The 19342-nt window shown below is 50.3% G+C and overlaps 2 protein-coding genes and 1 long non-coding RNA gene across 3 annotated transcripts in view; 2 read left to right on the forward strand and 1 right to left on the reverse strand.

Annotated features, from left to right (window-relative positions):
- The first annotated feature begins 3 nt into the window (after nucleotides 1-3).
- Nucleotides 4-4484, forward strand: SMIM1 (small integral membrane protein 1 (Vel blood group)). Its single transcript, XM_006161191.3, has 4 exons — nucleotides 4-62; nucleotides 286-423; nucleotides 3039-3183; nucleotides 3505-4484. The coding sequence occupies exons 3-4, from the start codon at nucleotides 3071-3073 to the stop codon at nucleotides 3629-3631; spliced, it is 240 nt and encodes a 79-aa protein (XP_006161253.1). The 5' UTR covers nucleotides 4-62; nucleotides 286-423; nucleotides 3039-3070; the 3' UTR covers nucleotides 3632-4484.
- Nucleotides 4485-8193: 3709 nt separating this feature from the next.
- LRRC47 (leucine rich repeat containing 47) overlaps nucleotides 8194-19342 on the reverse strand; it is a gene marked incomplete in the record, with an annotated part of 11688 nt that continues 539 nt past the window's right edge. Inside the window, 7 exon segments of the mRNA XM_014592695.2 lie at nucleotides 8194-8945; nucleotides 9126-9215; nucleotides 10045-10147; nucleotides 11131-11246; nucleotides 12020-12136; nucleotides 13418-13879; nucleotides 19244-19341. Coding sequence (XP_014448181.1) covers nucleotides 8697-8945; nucleotides 9126-9215; nucleotides 10045-10147; nucleotides 11131-11246; nucleotides 12020-12136; nucleotides 13418-13879; nucleotides 19244-19341 — 1235 coding nt within the window.
- The window catches only part of LOC106736299 (uncharacterized), a 7136-nt gene continuing 6746 nt past the window's right edge, over nucleotides 18953-19342 (forward strand). The window contains exon 1 of the long non-coding RNA XR_001371341.2: nucleotides 18953-19127. This is a non-coding gene — a long non-coding RNA (uncharacterized LOC106736299). The remainder of the gene's footprint in view (nucleotides 19128-19342) is intronic.

The raw sequence follows: 19342 nt of genomic DNA on the forward strand, positions 1-19342 counted from the left end.
CTGAGGTGAGAGACGCGGGTTGAAGACTGGAGCGTCGTTTCGCGACTGGCTGGAGGGAGGAGGTGGGTCGGCCCCCAGCTCTCTCCGACTTTCCAAGCCTAGGCTTCCGGGGCCTGAAAATTACGGGCTTTGGGCCCTGGTCGGACGTCGGGCCTATCCTGCAGAGGGACTGCTAGGTCGGGAAGCTCCCGGTGGCCGTCTGGGGACATTCCCAGCGCCACTTTTTCTTCTAGGGCCGGAGCAGAGCGGCTCCTCTCTTCACCTTTTTCTTTTCTTTTTTTTTAGGGCTTGATGCATTGCCTGGACTTCAGATTTTGACCTGCTCCCCTTAAGGAGTTGAGATCCACCGGCTAGGTCCTGACCATCTCCCAAACTGTAGAAGCTAAATTCCCCCTCCCCCGCGTTCCCCTCCTGGATTCTTTGGTAAGTGTGGGAGTTTCGGAAATGCTTTCAAAGTGAAGGGGTCTCATGTACAAAATTCTTTGTGCCAGGACCAACAGATGGCGTAATGGTTACGTTGGACTCTCACGTAGTCCACCGTGGTTCGAGTCCTGGACTCAATGGCTTAAAACTCACACCGGGCACATGTGTGTGCATGTCAAGATCCTGAGAGGAGAATGGAGGAGAAAAGATTGCAGAGGGGCCTTCCCCGCTGGAGGGTGATTTCTTGCTTTCTGCCTCTCTGTCTCTCCGGAGCGCACACACAGTAGAGTTAAAAAAAAAAAGAAGAAAGAAAGAAAGAGAGAAAGAGAGAAAGAGAGAAAGAGAGAAAGAGAGAAAGAGAGAGAGAGAGAGAGAGAAAAAAAAGAAAGAAAGAAAGAAAGAAAGAAAGAAAAAAAAAAAGAAAAAAAAAAAAAGAATTCTGTGTGCTAAAGAGTTCCTGAAAAGAGGGCATCCCTGACAGGCTTCTCCTGCTACACCTGTGACTGACAGACTATGTGCAGCTGAGTGCTGGGAGCCCTCAAGATCCTGGTTGTAGGCGCCTCACGACTCCGGTGGCTTTGTTCACACAGGATGACTTAAAGGCCATTTCAGCAAATAACAGGAACCTGCTATCCCAGTCTGAACACATTTGGGTTTGCTCCCCTCACATCTACAAATGGGCAGTTGGTGTGGATTTGTAGACTCAGCACTCTTTTTTTTTTTTTAAGAATTATTTTATTTAACTTTATTTATTTATTTTAATTTGACCAGAGGGGGACAGAACGAGAGAGTGAGAGAGAGAAAGGGGAAGGGGAAGTGAAAATGCAAGTTGCCAAGTCCAGGATTCGAACTGCAGTTGGCCATGTGGGAGTCCAATGTCCTTAACCACAACCACTGCCACCTGCAGGCCCTGAGACTCAGCACTCCTAGAGATAGTGTTGTATGGGTCTCTGGTTCCAAGACAGCTGCTGCAGCTCCAGCCATCATCTCAAGGCGAGAAGAAGGAGCTGACAACTGTTTCTTTTATGGAAAGAAAAAAGCCTCCTCTATGTACATACTCCCTGCACTTGGCACTTTGCCCACAGCTGGGCAACATGGGAAAGCAGAGATGGATATTAAGTTTGTCTTAGCCTTGGCCATGGCTATCACCTTACTGCCTAGAAGAAGATTGAGTGGCCAGCAGACAGAACCACCCCTCTCTTCAGCACACTGAGAAAGTGGAACCCGTGTTCCGATGAACACTACTGAGTACGTGCTCCCCCTGGAGACATATTGTGTACCTTTGAGACAGAGCCCTTCCTCCTCCTTGCTGTCCTGGGATTTGGGGAAGGGTAGTTATAGAAACTTGGGGGATTTCAGAACTGCCTGGCTTGCTGGTTTCTGGGTCGGCTCTCTATAGTAAGTAGCCTGCTGTGCCTTTAGGCCTCCCTGTGCAGGGTCACCAGGGAGAAAGGTCAGCACTTCCTACTGCTGGGGGCCGAGTAGTCTCAGCCCGTAGAAGTGAGACCTCTGTCTGCTTGAGGACCCCCACAGCTGGGACCAGATACCGGGAGGGGACGCTGGGGAGACCAGAGATCTAACCCCAGACAGACATCTGGGTGCTGTCTCCTGTTGGTAAACAGGAGGCTGTACAGAGGTTGGAGGATCACTGAGATACTGAGTCAAGTGCCCAGCACAGCCTGTCGGCAGCCAGGAGCAGCAACGAATGGAGCCCCCACCTCAATCCCGCCCCCTCTGCCTGTGGGGCACTAGCTGAGTGCTGCAATGCGAAGATGAATCCCAGCCCTGTGGGAATTGGAGTGAACCGGGAGCTGGCCTTGTGGCAGGCCCTTCCTGTTCCAGGCACCCACCTGGTACTGTGACCGTCCTATCTCTGTCTCCCCCTCTTGGTCAGCTCTTGGCCTTGGAATGTGCTCCCTTCCACCCGTTTCGACTGGGCTCTCTGGCAAGGCACAGGGACAGGCGTGTGGGTCAGGATGTGGCCAGATCTATCCCTATGGTCCCTGGCCCCTCCCTGAGATGAGGGTGGAGGAGGGGCTGCAGCATGTACAGGCTGAGGACACAGCTGCTGCTGCTGCCCAGGGCCAGCCAGGCCTCTTCCCCAGAGAGGACTGGCCGTACCAGCCACCACCCCCAGGCCTGCTGCCCAGCCTTGCCCCATCCCTTTCCTTGCTGGCCTCTCCAGAGGTCAGCAGTAGGGCCTTATCTGTCAGCATTGAGGAGGACCATAGTTATCAGGGACCACAGCAGCCTTGGCTGTGTCTTTGTGGGTGGAGCCAGCTATGCTGGCCTCTCCTGATAAATGCACTGGGAGGCCCCAGGAAATGCAGGCCTCTCACATTCCTGAGGTCAGGGCTTAGCCACTTCTCAGGCTCCCTGCACTGGAATTCCTGCTTGTCCTTGTCCTTTCTGTGTGACCCTCACAAGTTACTTAACCACTCTGTCTTGGTCACCTAGTAGGTCACATGAACTGATGTGGGTAAGTGACCAGCCCACCTTGCATCCCCCTCTGTACCCCCAGGGCAGACAGGGCCTTGGCTGTTGCCTTTGATGAGGCTGTGCTTTACAGCCAAGTCAGAGCCCTAACGCCTGCCTCGGTCTCCCTACCTATGAAGGCCTCAGCTCTTCCCGCTGCAGCCCCCACAGCATGCAACCTCAGGAGAGCGGTGTCCACTACAGCAGGTGGGACGACAGCAGCAGCCGGGATGAAGTCAGCATGGCAGCCGTGTCCAGCTCAGAGGAGGCCTCCAACTGTGAGAGGTGAGGATGCTCTGGATGAGGAACCCTTCTGCCCCCAACATGAGGGATTCCCTTTATGCAGATGCCTGCCTCAACCCCCCCTGCAAGCCACATCTGCCCATGGGGCCCAGCCCTCCACTCCAGCCTGGTAGGGTGCCCACAACCTGGTAGTCTCAGAAAACCTTGGTGCTCAGCCTTCCCTTGGGTGGGGCTTTCCTGACTCCAGGTCACACCTCCTGACTCGGCTGGTCACCACTCTCCCCTAGCTCAACCCCCCACAGTATATTTGGGCCCCTCCAGCAGCCCTGGCCTGGGGCTCACATGCCGGTATTCTCACCCTAGGGTCTCCCGGAAGCTGTGCACTGGCAAACTGGGGATCGCTATGAAGGTGCTTGGTGGAGTGGCTCTCTTCTGGGTCATCTTCATCCTGGGCTACGTCACTGGCTACTATGTGCACAAGTGCAAATAAGTGCTACCTGGCATGCACATCTGGGACTGGCCACAGACATGGGGGTCCAGGCTAGGAGGGACACCCCTATGAACATGGAACCCCTCCATATACACAGACCCCCTACCTAGGACACCCCTCTACAGACAGACCCCCTCCTACATAATGGACCCCAGAGGCAGATAGCACACAGGTCACGCATGTTGTCCTATGAAGACACCAGTCTGCACAGGCCCCACATGAGGGTGCTCCTAGCACACAAGTCCTTTGAAGGATCACAAGACAAATTGGCACACACAACCACAGGGACACACTTGGCAAAGAGACTCGAGCTAGCATCAGCAATAGCTGCAGGACACAGCTAGCCCTTGCACACCAGGCCACTGTCCTCCCCCCAGCCCAGGCCTTCCTTGTCGAGGCAGCATGAGGGTTGCCCTTTGCAGACCATGCAAGCCCACCTTCCCTGGCAACCCCAAGATGGCTCTTCCCTGCAGGTTTCCTCCCTGTAGGGACACTGCAGAGCTGTGTGGCCCTGGGTTGGCCCTTGCCCTTTCTGGGCCTTTCTCACTTCTGATATACAAACATAGCTGTGACAAGGGCTGTTTATCCCCCTCCACCCACTCACTCACCTTCTGCAGGAGATTGAACCCAACCCTGGATGTTTCCTGAGCAGAGTGGGGACAGAGGCCTTAGCTCCTGGCCTGGGCCCAGACCTGCCACCAAGTCTTCCTTGCAGGGGCAATGGAAAGGACAGAGCTGAGTTGGTCCTGGAGCCGGCCACCTGCTCCCTGCCCCAGGGAAAGCCTGACTGTCCAAGTGCTTCTTGTGGGCTGAGAGTCTGCACGGAGGCATCATTAAATGCGTTAACAGTGGATGACAGCCTCTCTTCTGGTTGCCCCAGCCAGGTGTGACGCAGGCCAACCTAGCCTGTTCCTTGGCAAGTCTCTCTTGCTTGGCTCTTGGCCATGGAATGTGCCCTTCCTGGCTGGGCCTTCTGGTCAGGACATGGCCAGGCCTGTGCCCATCTCACCCTTCCTGACACAAGGTCTGACATGCCCCAGGGCTTCTCTGGCCATCTCAGAGCTTTCTGTCCCATCTCCTCAGCCACTTTTCTGGCCTCCTCTCAGCACATGTTCCTGAGCCATACACTCGACCCTTGCCTAGCACGAAGTCCATCTCAGGTCCTGTAGATCTTACCAGAAATACCCCCTAGGAAAGTGGTCCCTACCCCAAGGCGGAGGGCAGGAGGTAGCAGCAACCTCCATCCTCATGGGCATGGAGTAGGGAGAACACACAGCAGAACAGAAGGCAGAGGCTGTGTCTGCCTGCAGACTGGGAGCCCACCAAGTGCCGACTCACAGCATCATGCAAACGGGAGGGACGCGGCCAAGGCTGTGGCACAGCCAGTTTCCACAGTGCCTCAAGGTCTCTGCTCTGAACCCAAGGACGAGGCCACCTGAGGTCTCCAAGCAGCCTCGGGAAGCCTGCTGTGGGGTTGGGGCAGTCTGGTCCAGCCAGCCCTGACCTCTGGGCAAATGCCTTCCCCTATGCTGAAAGTCCAGGCCTAGGCACTTGTCTCCAGAAACCTCCCCCCACCATTTGGGCCATGCTCCTGGGGAGGGAGGGTCCAACTGAAGTCCCTCCTAGGGCCCTTGCCACTGTATGATGGGCACTGCCTTGGGATACTGCAGGGGTGGCAGCAGCTACTGGGGCTCAGCAGAGTTTAGTGGTGGCATCTGTGGGCTCTAGTTCTGGGGCTGGGCTTTCCCAAGGCCTGCTGTGACTTTGGCCAGGAGGTGGGGAGGGCACAGGACAGAGGGATGGGAGCACTGGCTGGCCCATCAGCTCTCCAACAGGAGCAGGCCTGCTGACAGGCCAGTTGAGGCTGAGCCCAGGGCACAGGATGGCTGGGTGATGGTACAAGGAGGAACAGTAAGCAGGGGCATTGCATGCATCAGGGAGACTGGCCAGTCAAAGGAGGGGGAGATGACTGGGAGTTTCTCTGCTAGCCCGGCACTCCTAGGCAATGCCCACTAGTCCTCACAAATGCTCTTCTTCACCCCACAATTGGGCAGAGGCTATGGATGGCAGAAGCTGACACTGGGGTCAGCCTGGAGCCTGCCCTGCTCTGCCCTGTGTACCCATAGCCAGCCAGGTGCTCTCAGACTGAGAGCCGCAGTGCACCTGGTCTATGCCCTAGCAGATGCCCACCATCCTTGTCCTCAGTCCAGCGGTTCCACCAACATCCCTGGTGTACCCTACAAGGAAGAATGAAGACTGAGGCCCTGGGGTGCTCATTGGTTCAGACATGCAAGTTACCCATAGCCTCCACATAAGCCACCTCAGTGAGTCACCCCCAGGCCATAGTCAGACCCGAGTGGCTGGGGGTAGGCAGTGGCTCCAGGCCCACCCCACGGCCCCCTGGACTGGGCTGGGCTATATCCTTACAGCTGCGGGTGGTTGGGGAGAAGATGGAACGGGACCTTGCCAAGTGGCCACTGAGTGTTTCCAGAGATTCTTGAACTGGAAGATCTGCTGGGATGAGGGTCCAAGTGACGGGATTAATAGGAGTATGCCCTGGGTGAGGGTGCAGGCAGTCTGTGACCCTGGTCCATCTGTGCTTCAGGCACACAGCCCAGCAGGGTTGGGAAGCCCCTGTCAGTCACCAAGATTCTGGGTCGAGGACACCATCTTCTCTGGGCTGTGTCTGTGTGACTGCATTAAGAGCCTTGAGCTCCCTGGGACCAGCAGTTGGTGTAATGGCTATGTCGCTGAACTCCATGTAGTCAACCATGGTTCGAGTCCTGGACCTACTGGCTTAAACTCACGCCGGGCGTGTGCATGCCCAAGATCCCGAGAGGAGAAGGGATGGTGGTGTGGCCATCCTCCCTAGGGGTGATTTCTCACTTTCTTTCTGGCGAGCACACGTACCCTAAAGCAAAAACCTCTCAAAATAAAATAAAAAAGCCTTGAGTTCCCTGCTGGGAAGGTTGAAAGTTGAGAGGTTGGGACTAGGGCGGCAGGGCAGCAAGTAATTACAACACAGGTCAGGTCCTCAGTTTCCCCACTGGACTAGTATACATTTTCATGACCAGCAAGGACCTTTGAAATACTGGCAAGAAAGGAACCACTTGGCAACAACTGAGATGCCTCTTATTAAATGTTTTTATTTATTTTTATTAGAGTGGGACAGAAAACATCAAAGAGGCTTTCTGATGAAATTACATTTCCAGAATCTCACACATCATCAAACTGCATCAGAAAAGAGCACAGAAAGAGCTGGGGCTTTAACCATGTCCGTGATGATAGATCTGGTACAACGTGGCCACTAGGCCCTTAGTTCCTGGGAGCCAAGAGGGTACCTCAACCCTCTGTGACCACTAAGCTAGGCCACAGAAAGGGTAACTCCCAGCCGTGGCAGCCTAGTGACTCTCAGGGCAACTGTCTGGGTTCCAGGCCTAGAGCTCAAGTGAAGTCCCAGCCTAGGGGAGGTGCTATGCCATCTCTGGCCTCCCAGCACACAGACCCCACACCAGCTATGACTTCTGCAGCCTCCAGTGGCCAGCAGAGGTCATGAAGTGACAAGCAGGGGCCACAGTATATGCAGACATTTGGTAGGTTTTGGGGAAAGCAGAACGGAAAGAAAAGCTATCATCTGGCACACCCACTATAGCCTGGCTAAGTGGCAAGGACATAGCTTGGGCCTGTCTCCCTTGTCCTACCTGGAGTCCCCACCTCCAGCAGGACTGATCAGACAGTCTGGCAGTGCCTTAATGGCCAGGTTGGGGTCTCAAGGCAGATGGCCTATTTCTTACAAAGTCTGGAAAAACCACCTGGCTTTGTTAGTTTGCCTAACCTGTGAGCCCTGGGGCCTCTCTGGTTCTGACCACTTAATGCCTGTGTTGGTAGGATTCCTGCAAATGTTCCCCCAGAGCACAGAAACTGTTAGGTCAAAGGCCACCGAGCAATGGACAAATGGTGTCTAAAAGCCAACAGATCAGTTTTTTATACAGCAACAGATCCTAAGGCAGTGAGGTCAGTGGAAGCTGCCTTCTCTAAAGCTGGCCCGGGCCCTATGACCTGGGCACCTCCAGCCCCAGGGAGAGGCAGGGTGTGTATACATGTTCAGGTGCACACACAGATCATGTAGGTAATACAGACACAGATGGTCTAGGATTCTAGACATTCCAAACTAAAAGTATCTACAATATAAGATGCTCAAGAACCATCCAACACCTATTTGTCAATTTTTAGCTCAAAAACCTCATGCCCTCTTTAGTCACTGTTGTGTGTGCCCTTTAGCTGTCCTGCTGCTGCATGGAAACCCACACATCTGCCTGAGATGGGGTTCCTGCACCTGCCTGTCGCTGCAGTGCTAACACACAAACTATGAAAAGTCCGCTGCTGGGTCCCCTCCCTCTTGGCCCAGTAGCACCAAGGCCAATTCCTGCTGCTTCCTCAGGCTCATGGGCCTGCTTGCCTGGAACGGTCAATACCTCTCTATTCTCCCTAAGACATTCTAATAGCAAAATAAGAAAAATAATGTTGCCAATTCTGAGGTTATTTTTTTATGTTTTTTTTTGTTTTTTTTTTTTTAATAAAAAGATGACGATGGCTGCAAGCTGGAAAACATGATGCCCTTGCACATTTCTAGGCCATACTACTGGCACAATATGATCTAAAAAGATGCAACATCATAGAAAAATAATTGCGTAGTTCAATAAAATGTATGTCATTTGCTTCCCAATTGAGAAGTGAATATTCAAAACAACTGTAGTGTCTTTTTTTCTGTAAGTAGTTATTTGCTGTGTTTCAACATGATTCGGAACATTTTGAACAGTTAATTCTGCCACCTGAATGATTTCATGAAAAACAGTAAAATCAATTTCGTGATGAAATGACAATATAGCTTCACTTTATAACAGAATCATCCTGAAAAACTTAAATACATATATCTTTGAAAAAAACTGAGGTTAAAATGTAGTGAATAATTTAATATCACCACATATAAACCTCTGTAAAACAGGCAAAACAATGATACATGTGACGAGCTGCCCATTGGCTCTGACGGCAGTAGCCAGGCTTGTCAGCGAATGACAGTCACGTGAGGAGGCACAGTGGCCAGGTCTGCCTTGGACGGGTATACCACCTTCAGGCTCCCTTCCAGGTCCACCACTCGGACCTGCTCCACCACCAGTGGGGAATGTCCATCCTTTCCAGCATTTGGATTTGTTTTGGAATCCGAAAGTTGTCCAGAAATTGCTTCAGTTTCTGTGTCTGACAGTGATCCTTCCTCTTTATTTTCTAAAGTGTATTTGTTCATTTCTGCCATTTTCTGCAAGTAAAAAAAATATCTTTTTAACCTAGAAATGGGAAATGACTCAAGGAAGACATGCTGCCGTAACCCAGTGTAGTAAGCAAGAGGCCGCTAGTCAAAGGCTGGCAGGAAAACAAAGAACCACCTGGCCCCTGTGGCCCAGAAGTGGATTCTCAAACTGCCACTGGGCTTACTCACCAGAATGAGGGCATCCATGATGTCTTTACATATCTGCAGACTGGTAGCACTTGTTACTTCCAAAAACAAATCAGAAGTTGTTTTCTTAATCTTAAAAACAAAAGAGTTCAGAAAAGAATAAAGTTATCAAAAGTGGTATCAGCAACCACAACCTTTGCTCTGAAGAAAAATCTATTAAGGCGGTGTTACAGAAACCAAGACTGTCACCTTCCTAAGGAGACACAGGAATTGGAGTGCTGCCTGGATGGCAGCTCCTGGGTTTCACTGGCACCAAGAATGAGGAACTCAACTCTAAGAAGTCAAGAGTCCTCCAGTCTGTCCCTTTAAGGCCTGCACTCTCTGTTTTTATTTTTTATTTTTCAAAGAATTATTTATTTCTTCATTTATTTAAGTTTTACATTTGACCAGAGAGAGAGAGAGAGAGAGAGAGAGAGAGAGAGAAAATGACAAAGCAAGCCGCCAGATCTAAGACTCCAAACACAGCCCTGTGGGAGTCCTTAACCACATTACCTGCCAGTCCCTTGTTTTTTTTTTTTTGTTTGTTTTAAAAAAAAATGCAAGAGGTCATGTGCACTCACCAGAGGGGCAGATAATAGGAGAGGAAGAGGGAGAAAGTACTCCCCAAAGGGGTGTGGTCATGCTGCAATCTCTTCCTCACTCTTTCACCACATTGTTGAGATTTTTGGACATGCATGCACACGCACCTGGCTTGTTTCTGAACAAGCCACTGGGGCTGGGATTCAAACTGTGGAGCCAGCCTTGTGGGATCTGGCTGCCTTAACCACCAGGCCATGGAGCTGGCCTTCTGGCCTGCACTTTATATTGCACACAACAATGGGGCTTCACAATGGGACAGATACAGTGTTAATTTCTACCCAGCATAGCCTGAAACACATCCATATTGATAGCCACTGCCCACCTTTGTCTTCTCACTGTTGGTTATTGGTGGGAAGGAAATCACATCCCCATCTGCATCCACAAGGCAAGGGTAATTTTCTTTCCCATCCAGTAAGTGAAGATACCTGTGTGGGAGGAAGTACAAATTATAGGTGTAAGTATTAAAAAAAAAAAAAAAAAGCCTGTTATGATTTGGATAATGGCTTGCCTACTCCACCCTACAAAGTTCATGGTTTGGGATCTGATCTTAGTGGGTAATGACTAGACTGTGGTGACTGGATCATGGAAGCAGTAGAGTGGTCTCATTAACGCTGTCTCATGAGAGAAACTGAGTTGAGTTCTAGCTTTTGTGAGAAGGGGTTAGTTCTTGTGAGAGTGGGTTGCTATGAAGAAGAGAGCTGCTCACAGCTTGCTCTCTCGCTGCACATGCCCATCAGTCTCTCTGCTTCTGTAGGCCAGGTTAGAGGCTGGCCTGACATCAGCTCCTCGCCTTTAGACTTTGCAGTCAAATAATTGTGAATCAAATAAACCTCTGTTTCTTTATTCATTACCTGGTCTCAGGCAATAGCAGGCTAAGATAACACCAGGAGTTGAACTGGACAAATGAAAATGTTCTTTATACAAACATAATAATAAGGATACTAGTTTAACCTGTTTCACAGAACAAAATATTCAAAAATCTGAATTCAGACAGAAATGACAACGGGGCTAGTTACAAGTGACCACTTTGTTTAAAGCAGGTCCAAAGAATGACCTTAGTCAGCAATGCCTCCCAAGAGCACAGGACCCAGATCCAGTGCTGCAGGTCTAACTGGCACTTTGTGCTCCTTCCTAATGGCTAGTTAATGCCCTGTTCTGAGGGCCATTCTCCTGTGAAGTACAAAAAATCTCTATTACTAAAACCTTGCTCCCTCTAAAGAAAGCTACATGACCACCATGGCTCATCTGGATTTAAAGCTATTTTCTTTTGTAGGAAGTTGAAAGATATTTCTTTTCTTTTGACACCTGTATGGAGGCATTTTCAAATTGTGGTGACGATAGGCGCTCCCTCAGAGTGAGCTTGGTGGAGGACAGCATGCTGTGGTGTCCCAGGCACTGGCTGACGTACCTGTGCAGACCTGACACACTCTGCCTCTTCTTCTGCTTCCTCTGCTCCTCGGCTTCCAGCTGCAGCTGCCTTACCAGTTCCTTGGCCTTGGCTTCCTTCCGCCCCAAGGGGACAATCTATCAGGGCAGAAACCCAATCATTCATACTAAGATCACAACCGCAAAACTCACTTGCCCTACGATTCTGGCTTTTAAGCATTAAGGTCCCTTTCAAATGTCCCCTTAACCTGTATGACAGAGAAAGGCATGGGAAATCAAGCTAGCCTGGAGCAAGCCTGCCCTCCATGTCCCATGTGATCATGCATGCAGGCTGCACCTTCAGTGGTCCCTTTGGGGACTTGAGGGCCAAATGCTCACCTACATCAAAGCTAGGCTTAACCTTACACCTACCTAATGCACTGGATGTTTAGAGAAGTCTTTCGACCCTTGGAGAGCCAGTGGAGGGCAATGGAGCTGAGTGGTTGGAGTGGCCAAGTCGGGCATGCAGCTCAGCACCTGAGGTCAGCAGTAGAAACACCAGGGAGCCCCACCAACCAGAACTCCTCAGCCCAGGAAAAGCACCATGATGCAACACCTCACTCTAAATTCAATCCAATCCCAAATTAGAGGTTTTACAACTGGGATATAACCCAAAATGTCTGGCTAAAAGTTAGTAAGTAGATGAAGGAAGTTGCTTTCATATTACTGCCTCTTTTGATGCATATTCTGACAATTATGCAACTGCTTCAAAAGTAACTGAAAACACGGCCTGTTTTATTATTTCACGTTCTGCATTTGCTAGGGGTTCTACTCTGAAATGCTTGGGCTCCATCATCAGCATATGTGCTTTTTTTTTTAAAGAAAACTAAGGAAAACCTCGTGACAGACAAGCGAGGGAAGAGCTGGTGCACCTTCAGATCTTGTGGAGGCCGGGCGCCATACAACAGGGGCCCTTTGACTGTACGAAGGTCATGGGTCGCTACAGTGGCTGCTGTCCTCTTCTCACAGAGGTCTTCATGGAGCTTAGTCTGCAACACAAGAGCAAAGACAGCAAAGCTCTCGTCTGCCCCAAACACAGCAAGGCATCCATACATGACCCTTGTCCAGCCTGCATGGCTGGGGATCCTGGTCCTCATTCTCACCCTGACAACACTGTTGCTTATCTTTACAAAATGGCTTTCCCCCTCTGCATCCTGTCTTTGCCTGGCCAAGTATTTATTTTGTGGAACCATTTTTAGAAACACTATGTAAGCTGTTTATCAGCAGAATTTCTTCTTTCTTTGACTCTAGAACTCAGGTTTTGAGATTTCAAAGATTTTATCCTGAACTAAAATTTATGACTGAAAAAATTGAAGTATGACTTAAAAAAATTATTCCTGCACATTTTCTTTTTAAGTTCTAAAACCTCGGCTTAACATGCCTGTTTGATCCTCCCTACACTGTGGGAAAAATGATTCCTAAAACAAAACGAGTCACGTGGCCTCACAGAAAGGTGTGTCTGCCACTGTGAGACGCACCAGGAGGCTTTCCCCAGATGCGAAGATGTGCTTTTTATTTTAAAAGATGGGCAGCTGCCACAGAAAAACATCAAATTAGGAAATTAAGCAAACCCACACAACTCACTTAAGAACATACTGGCAAGGGGACCAGCAGTTCACGTAATGGCTATGTCGCTGGACTCCCATGTAGTCGACCACGGTTCGCATCCTGGACCTGGTGGCTTAAAACTCATGCCGGGCGCGCGTGTGTGTGTGCCCAAGATCCCGAGAGGAGAATGGAGGAGAAGGGATTGTGGTGTGGCTATTCCCCCTGGGGGGTGATTACTTGCTTTCTGTCTCTCTGTCTCTGTTGATATGGCAAACACACACGCCCTTGTAGCAAAAACTTCTCCAAAAGAAAAAAAAAAAAAAAAAAGAACATGCTGGCAAGAATGATTTTAGTGTTTACAACATTAAATGCATAATTTATGGTAGAAATCAGAAAACCCACCGAAATAATCAGAAAACCTAGAAACACCAATTTCTAACAGCAGTAAGTTGTCTTCAAAAAAACAGAATAAACAGCAAAAGTTGTATGTGGAAGACAAAGGATAGAGAGGCAACAGACCACGCCTGACCCAGGCAAGGATAGAGGTATTTCTTAATAAGAAGGTGCTTTGGACAAAGGGGTTGCCGGGGACCGAGGAGGAAGGGACAGAGCTCCCTGGGGCCGGTGGAGCCAGATCCTGCCTCATACTATCCTCACCGACACCAGCTGTCTCCCTCTGACACAAGGTGCTCCCATACTCCTCAGAAGCCCTGAGCACCCACCTGGGCTGTCAGGAAGCGTTTAAGTGCGTTTCCAGGCTGCAGATCCATGCCTCTCACGATGGCCCCCACGATGTACGGCCGCACGTCCCTGACCTCGGGGCTGACCCTGACCATCAGGGGAGCGGGGTTCTCCGAGACATGCAGGACCCTTAGGAGCAGCCGGCCTGTGTCCCCCACCTCGTCGTCTTCCCCCTCACCACTCTCTCGCTTCTGCTTCCTCTCTCGTTTCTTTTTCCGGCTTTCTTCTTTTTCGGCACCATCAGCCCTGCCTTTGCATCTCCCACACCCGCGGCCTCCAACTCGCAGGTACTCCAGGATGGACCTGGTCTGGCAGCCGCTGACCATTTTCTCCAGGCGCTTGTCCTTCAGCTTGTTCCCTCGGAAGTTGATCTCCTTGAGCTTGGGGCAGTCTGCAAGCTCAGCAGGGATCTCGCTCAGCTGGTTATTGGAGAGGTCCAAAGTCTGGGAAGAGATGCCAAGGGCATGTTAGCTTGGATTCTGCAGAGACCTCAGGACCCTGCCTCAGGGCAGGTGAAGACCACTGGCCACCCAGGAAAGCCATCCCTGCCCATCCGCTGTGCTGCATTTCTCCAGAAGCTGTAGCTACATAACCCAAGACCTGTTTTCCTGCAGAGGCACTCCCAACTCTGTATCCCACAAGGTTGGCATTCACCCAAGGGCTTCTCCAATGGGAAGGAGGTGGCAATGATGACAATAAACTCTACAGAATCCTATTTTACTCAAAGACTCCCCTCTTCTAACTTGATAAAGAGGCATGGTAACAGCTATGAAATCTCAAAGCAATCATGACACCAGAGAAAAAGCAGCAACCGGGGTCTGGTTATGAAATGTGCACTTGTTTCAGGAACAAACCAGGACTTCTTCAAGGAACAGATCCCCCAGATAGTGCTATGTGTTTTTAATTAAATAAGCTAAAAGAAAAATCTCTGAACACCATGACTCTCCTTCATATTGATGAAGTCACCAGTAAGAAAATGAGCAACGTTCTATTTCCTGTGAGAAGGAAAATAGCAAATTACTTTGATGATGATGGGTTCTTAGCTCTTTGTATGAGCCAGCAAGAGGGCACGGGGGCCACCACTGTCTGTGCCACCCCAGAGGCTTGCGAAGCCTTTATTCTGGAAAAGAACCCCCTTGATGCTATTCCTGGTGGCACTTTGACCCCATGCATTGCTGGTGCCCCTGACATAATGGAAGGAGCACAGCAGCACCACAGGCATTCCTAGGACTTCTTTCTCTAAGCTTGTACAAGTGTAGGATGACACTCATGTGAGGATGGCCACTTTTACAAGTGGACTCTGCTGGTGTGGGAAGAGGAGGCCCAGCCTCCTCCCCTCTATCTTTCCCCACCAGGTGCCCAGGTCTGGTGTGGCTGTCTCTGCAGCAATCCTAGCCCGGGTGGTGGCAGTAAGCACTGTGAGTGAATATTTCCTTCTTGTGTTTCTCCAGGGCTGATGGGAAGCCAAGACCTGACCCCAAGAGGAGCCCCACAGGAGGGCTTCCACATAGTGGCCGCTATACTAGGCACTGTGCCCAGAGACACGGTGACACCATGCAGTCCCCTTTGGGTGCTCACACTGGGTCAGTATGGCTAGGTGAGGCCTATCACACTGTGGGTGGGGAGGAAAGAGGTGAGTGGTGGATTTTATCCTGAGCAGAGAAGAGGGAGGCAGGTCTGATTATTCAGGAGACATCATCTGCTTTGGCTAGAATAGAGGACAAGTTTAACGAATTTCTCAAGCCCCAAATTATGAAGAAATAAGAATGAATCTATTGGAAACCTCTAGCTCAAGCAATCGGTGGCTCAGAGGCTGAGGAAACTCTAAGGGGGATGGGAATTCAGTCCAGCATTGGACAAGGTGCTTGGTAGAACCTTGGGAAGGTGAAGCAGGAACTCCATGGAAAGGGGACAAGGGGCCAGCACAGAAGAGGAGGGAGCATGTGATGCTCTAGTGGGGAAAAGGCGGCACAGGGGCTTGAGTTAATATGATCTAACAGAGCTGTCACTGTTTGAGCCTCTCCAGGCCTTTTCCACACTGCAGGCAGGATCTGGTGGGGTGGAGTGAGTGGGCTGACTGGATCACGGCCCAGTCCAGGTCTCCTTTTCCTGCCTTGCAGGAGACTTGACTAGGCAAGGCCTATCTCCCCACCCTAGAATGTGGGAGGCACGCTGTATCATTAACTGTATCATACTAACAGTGTCACTAGCCCGCAGCAACAGTAACAGCTCTGGTTCAGAGCTGAGGCTTCTAGATACTTCCCTCCCTCAGAATCCTGGCTCCAGCATTAGAACAGGCTTGGGCTAGCCTACTGCAGGATGGGACGAGACAAGCCACCCAGCCCAGAGGGCCATGTGCATGAAGAAGCCCAACCCAGTCTAGAAGAACAAGTGGCCTGTGAGCCACGGTACTGGAAGGTAGGTTTGCAAGACTGCTGGTAGTCTGCATATAGCCCTGTCAGCACACTCTAGCTTCGGAGCTTCTGTGCTGCCAATAGGGGCTTTGAGAAGAGAGTTATCAGAGCGAGAGAAGCAGATTGGGATCCTGGATCTGCAAAGTCAGAGGGCCCGTTAGAAGCATGGAGGCCCCACTGAGCAGACTACAAGCTGGTTTCTACTGAAAACCCATGCTTAGTCTGTTACTAAGCACCCCAAATGGCACCCAGTAGGAAGAAAGAAGCCTCTGGGCATACAGAATTAGAGGAGTAGTCAGATGCATTTTAAAGGCTTGCTGACCTCTCAACTCTGTCAGGGAAGCTGTGGGTGAATATGCTTTCCAGCCTCCTAAGATGAGACACCCTTGCTTTGGGGAGAAAGGACTACTCGTGGGGTGGCCCCAGAGGCTGGCTGGGGTAACTATAGTCACTTGAGCTGCCACTTCCTGTGGGCAACACTCCCTAGCCGTGGCCCGCAATGTTGATGGCATGATGGAGCTACCTACTTTTGTATGGGACTTGCTACTGGGGAAGAGATGCCAAACTAGGTTGAGAGGTTGACATAAAACATCCAACTTGGGAGTTGTCTGCCAACTTCCAAGGGACCTGCACCCTGTCAGGCACCTGAGGGGGCCCTGCCACCTCTGGCAATGACTGAGAAAAAGAAAATTCAGGAAGGATTTTTTAATTTCTCTTGTCACAGGATAAGAGGTTTCACATTTACAGCTGGATGCTCGCCTGTATGTGAGCTACAATAGCCAACAGACCAGGGTGCTGTCTGGAGAGGCCTAGGAGAAATCCCCATGGGGAGGTGGTCTCACCAACTATGGTGCGACCTGCCCACCTCAGAAGCTGGTGGAATAACACCATGGGCCCACAGGCAGGAATAATAGGACTAAACTGTCCTCACTGGCCATAGTCCTGGCAGTAGAGCCCAGTATACAACAGGAGAGAAGGAGGCATCTCTCTAGAGGGCACACCCCAGTGTTCTGAGGTCTCCCCCAGAGGGCAGTCATGCTGAATGAGTCGGGGTCTGAGGCTAGGCGGGGGCGACTCCTTGAGGGAGTCAGTCTGGCATTAGGAGGTGGACCAAGGGATCTGCATTTGCAACCTTTCTTCCTGGGGAGGAGAATGGACAAAGAGAGGCTTCAGTGCTGCTCCTCCAATGGGCAGAGAGAACCAGGCCTCCTGGTGTTCAAGGGCTTGTGCAGTGCCTCCCTGAATATACAAAGTGGCAGGATGTGAGTTCTAGGTCTAAGCCTGACAGCTTCTGCTTTCGTACTGAGAAGCCCTGAGCCCCATGTGAGGAGAGGAAGGCAGGGTCCCAAGATGACATACAGAAAGAAGCCCAGACACTCCAGCATCCCAGCTGAGCCCAGAGGCAGTTGGATGCTGCCACACGAGTAATTATCCTCAATAGCAAGAGCAGAACTACCCAGCTGAGCTGGCTCAGAAGGGACATCTGTGAGTAAACAAAGCGACTGCTGTTTTAAGCCTCCACGTTTTGGAGTGGTTGTGTAGCCATGATGACCAAAACGTTGTGTACTGAGTTTAACCTTTCATTTTCCTCACAGAGAGCATACAGGCTGCAAGAGCCAAAGGCACACAGTCACAAGGAAGCTGGTGAAACCCATTTCTGTTTCTGGGCTCAGTTTTCCATACTCCAGCTGTTGTCCCACAGCAACAGAAACACCACCAGAGGCCACCTTTGTATTCAAAACTCCAGTGTGGGTAGCCATGCTGCTGTGCACAGCTCTGGTAGCCAATCCTTGGAAATGGTCCTTGAAAGAGCATCTAAGCCCAGCAAGGAACTCTGCTGCCTCATGCAGGACTCTGCAAGAAACATTCTCTTGATGGATAGAAATCTGCAGGACTCTACCACTTACGAACAGAACAGACCAGGTAACAAAGGATTTGTCCTCCTTTTGAGATTTAGAAAATAAGACATGCTTGTTGACTCAATGAAGAAGATGTTTTGGACACAATAAAGACTACTACTCAGAACTATAACTGAGTGTGGCCTTACATGATGCAAGGCACTATATTAAGATACACTCTTGGTGTGTTAACCTTGTGGGAAGCCAGAACAGCTATCGGATGGAAAGGCTGAGTAAACAGTGCTGTATATCATATAGCCCTTAGCCGTACAGGGACACCTACAAGCCCAGGGGACCAAAGTACCTCAGGGAGTCACGCCCTACGACCTCTTCCAGGAAATGTCAGTAAGCACTGTCATTGAAGAATGAGCTATCTCTTAGCTACACACAATAAATATACCCACATTCTTGTATATAATATATACATATGTGTGTGTGTTTATGTGTGTATCTTTATATTGGTAGAGATAAATTTATAAAATGAGATCTTAAGAGTGATTTCTACTGCAAATAAATAGAACAGTTGCTAAATTGTATTCATCTTTCATTAAGAAATATCAGGGGCCAGCCAGCGATGGCTGGATCCCACATGGCCAACTGTGCAATTTAAATCAATGACCTGAGAAACACACTAGGCATGTGGGCTGATGGGAGAGATAGAGGAGAAAGGATTGTGGCATGGTCATCCCTCATGGGTGGTGCTTTCTCTGCCAAGTACATGTGCTTTCTAGAAAAATTTAAAAAATATATCTGCATAAACTCAAGGGATGTAAGACAGGAGAACGAGGACTGCTTTGTTAAGGATGAAACAGGAAGATGCAGAGAACACCAGGCTGGAGTCAGGTAGTGGCTCTGGGACTTCTGGCATCCCATTCCTTTCTCAGCAGATTCAATGGGCACCTGTCATGGGCCAAGCATGAAGGTGAGCCCTGGAGATCCAAAAGAAGTAAAGTTAACAGCACCTAGGCAATGCAGTCTAGAGGTAAACCTAGATTTTAAGATAAGGTAAATCGTTATCTTAAAAGGCTCTTTTGTTAGAATTAAGTGAATTATATGGAAAACCACACAAGGTGTTATACGAATTCCAATGATTTCACAACTCTGTGCCTTATCTGTGTGGCCTTCCCCACACAAGACTCATTCAGTCACTTCACAAATATTAGACAAAAAAAATCAGCATGGGTCTCTGCTCTTGACCTGCTTCTGAGAGAAGCCCAGTTTGCTAACAATTACAAGACAGCGTGATGCGTGTTAAAATTCTAGTTGTGAACAGAATGTGGTGGGAGTTCTGGCCAGGTCAAGGTGTATGCTGGTCTGGCCAAGAGGAAGAGGAGGAGGAGGAGAAGGAGGAGCTGGGGGCCGGAGACTGCTTCCTAGAGGTGATGACACTGAAGTTGGATACTTGGGGCCGAGTAGAAATCCCCCAGGCCCAGTGCCCGGTGGTTAGGGGTTATTCCAAGGCCCCATCCCGCCCCGTCCGGCGGCCCCCGCTGACCTTAAGCGAGGCCAGGTGGGCGATGTCGGGGCTGAGCTCTCGGAGACAGTTGTCAGCGGCCGCCAGTTCGCTGAGCAGGGGCAGCGAGCCGGGGCGGAC

The sequence above is a fragment of the Tupaia chinensis genome, unplaced genomic scaffold (genome assembly GCF_000334495.1).
Source record: "Tupaia chinensis unplaced genomic scaffold, TupChi_1.0 Scaffold138365_1, whole genome shotgun sequence".
Taxonomy (NCBI): Eukaryota; Metazoa; Chordata; class Mammalia; order Scandentia; family Tupaiidae; genus Tupaia; species Tupaia belangeri.

Bases quoted from the DNA above. Each gene is read 5' to 3' on its own strand.
- SMIM1 (XM_006161191.3), top strand. From the start codon at position 3,071: ATGCAACCTCAGGAGAGCGGTGTCCACTACAGCAGGTGGGACGACAGC. The intron at 3,184-3,504 runs GTGAGGATGCTC...TTCTCACCCTAG, and splicing joins GAGGCCTCCAACTGTGAGAG to GGTCTCCCGGAAGCTGTGCA.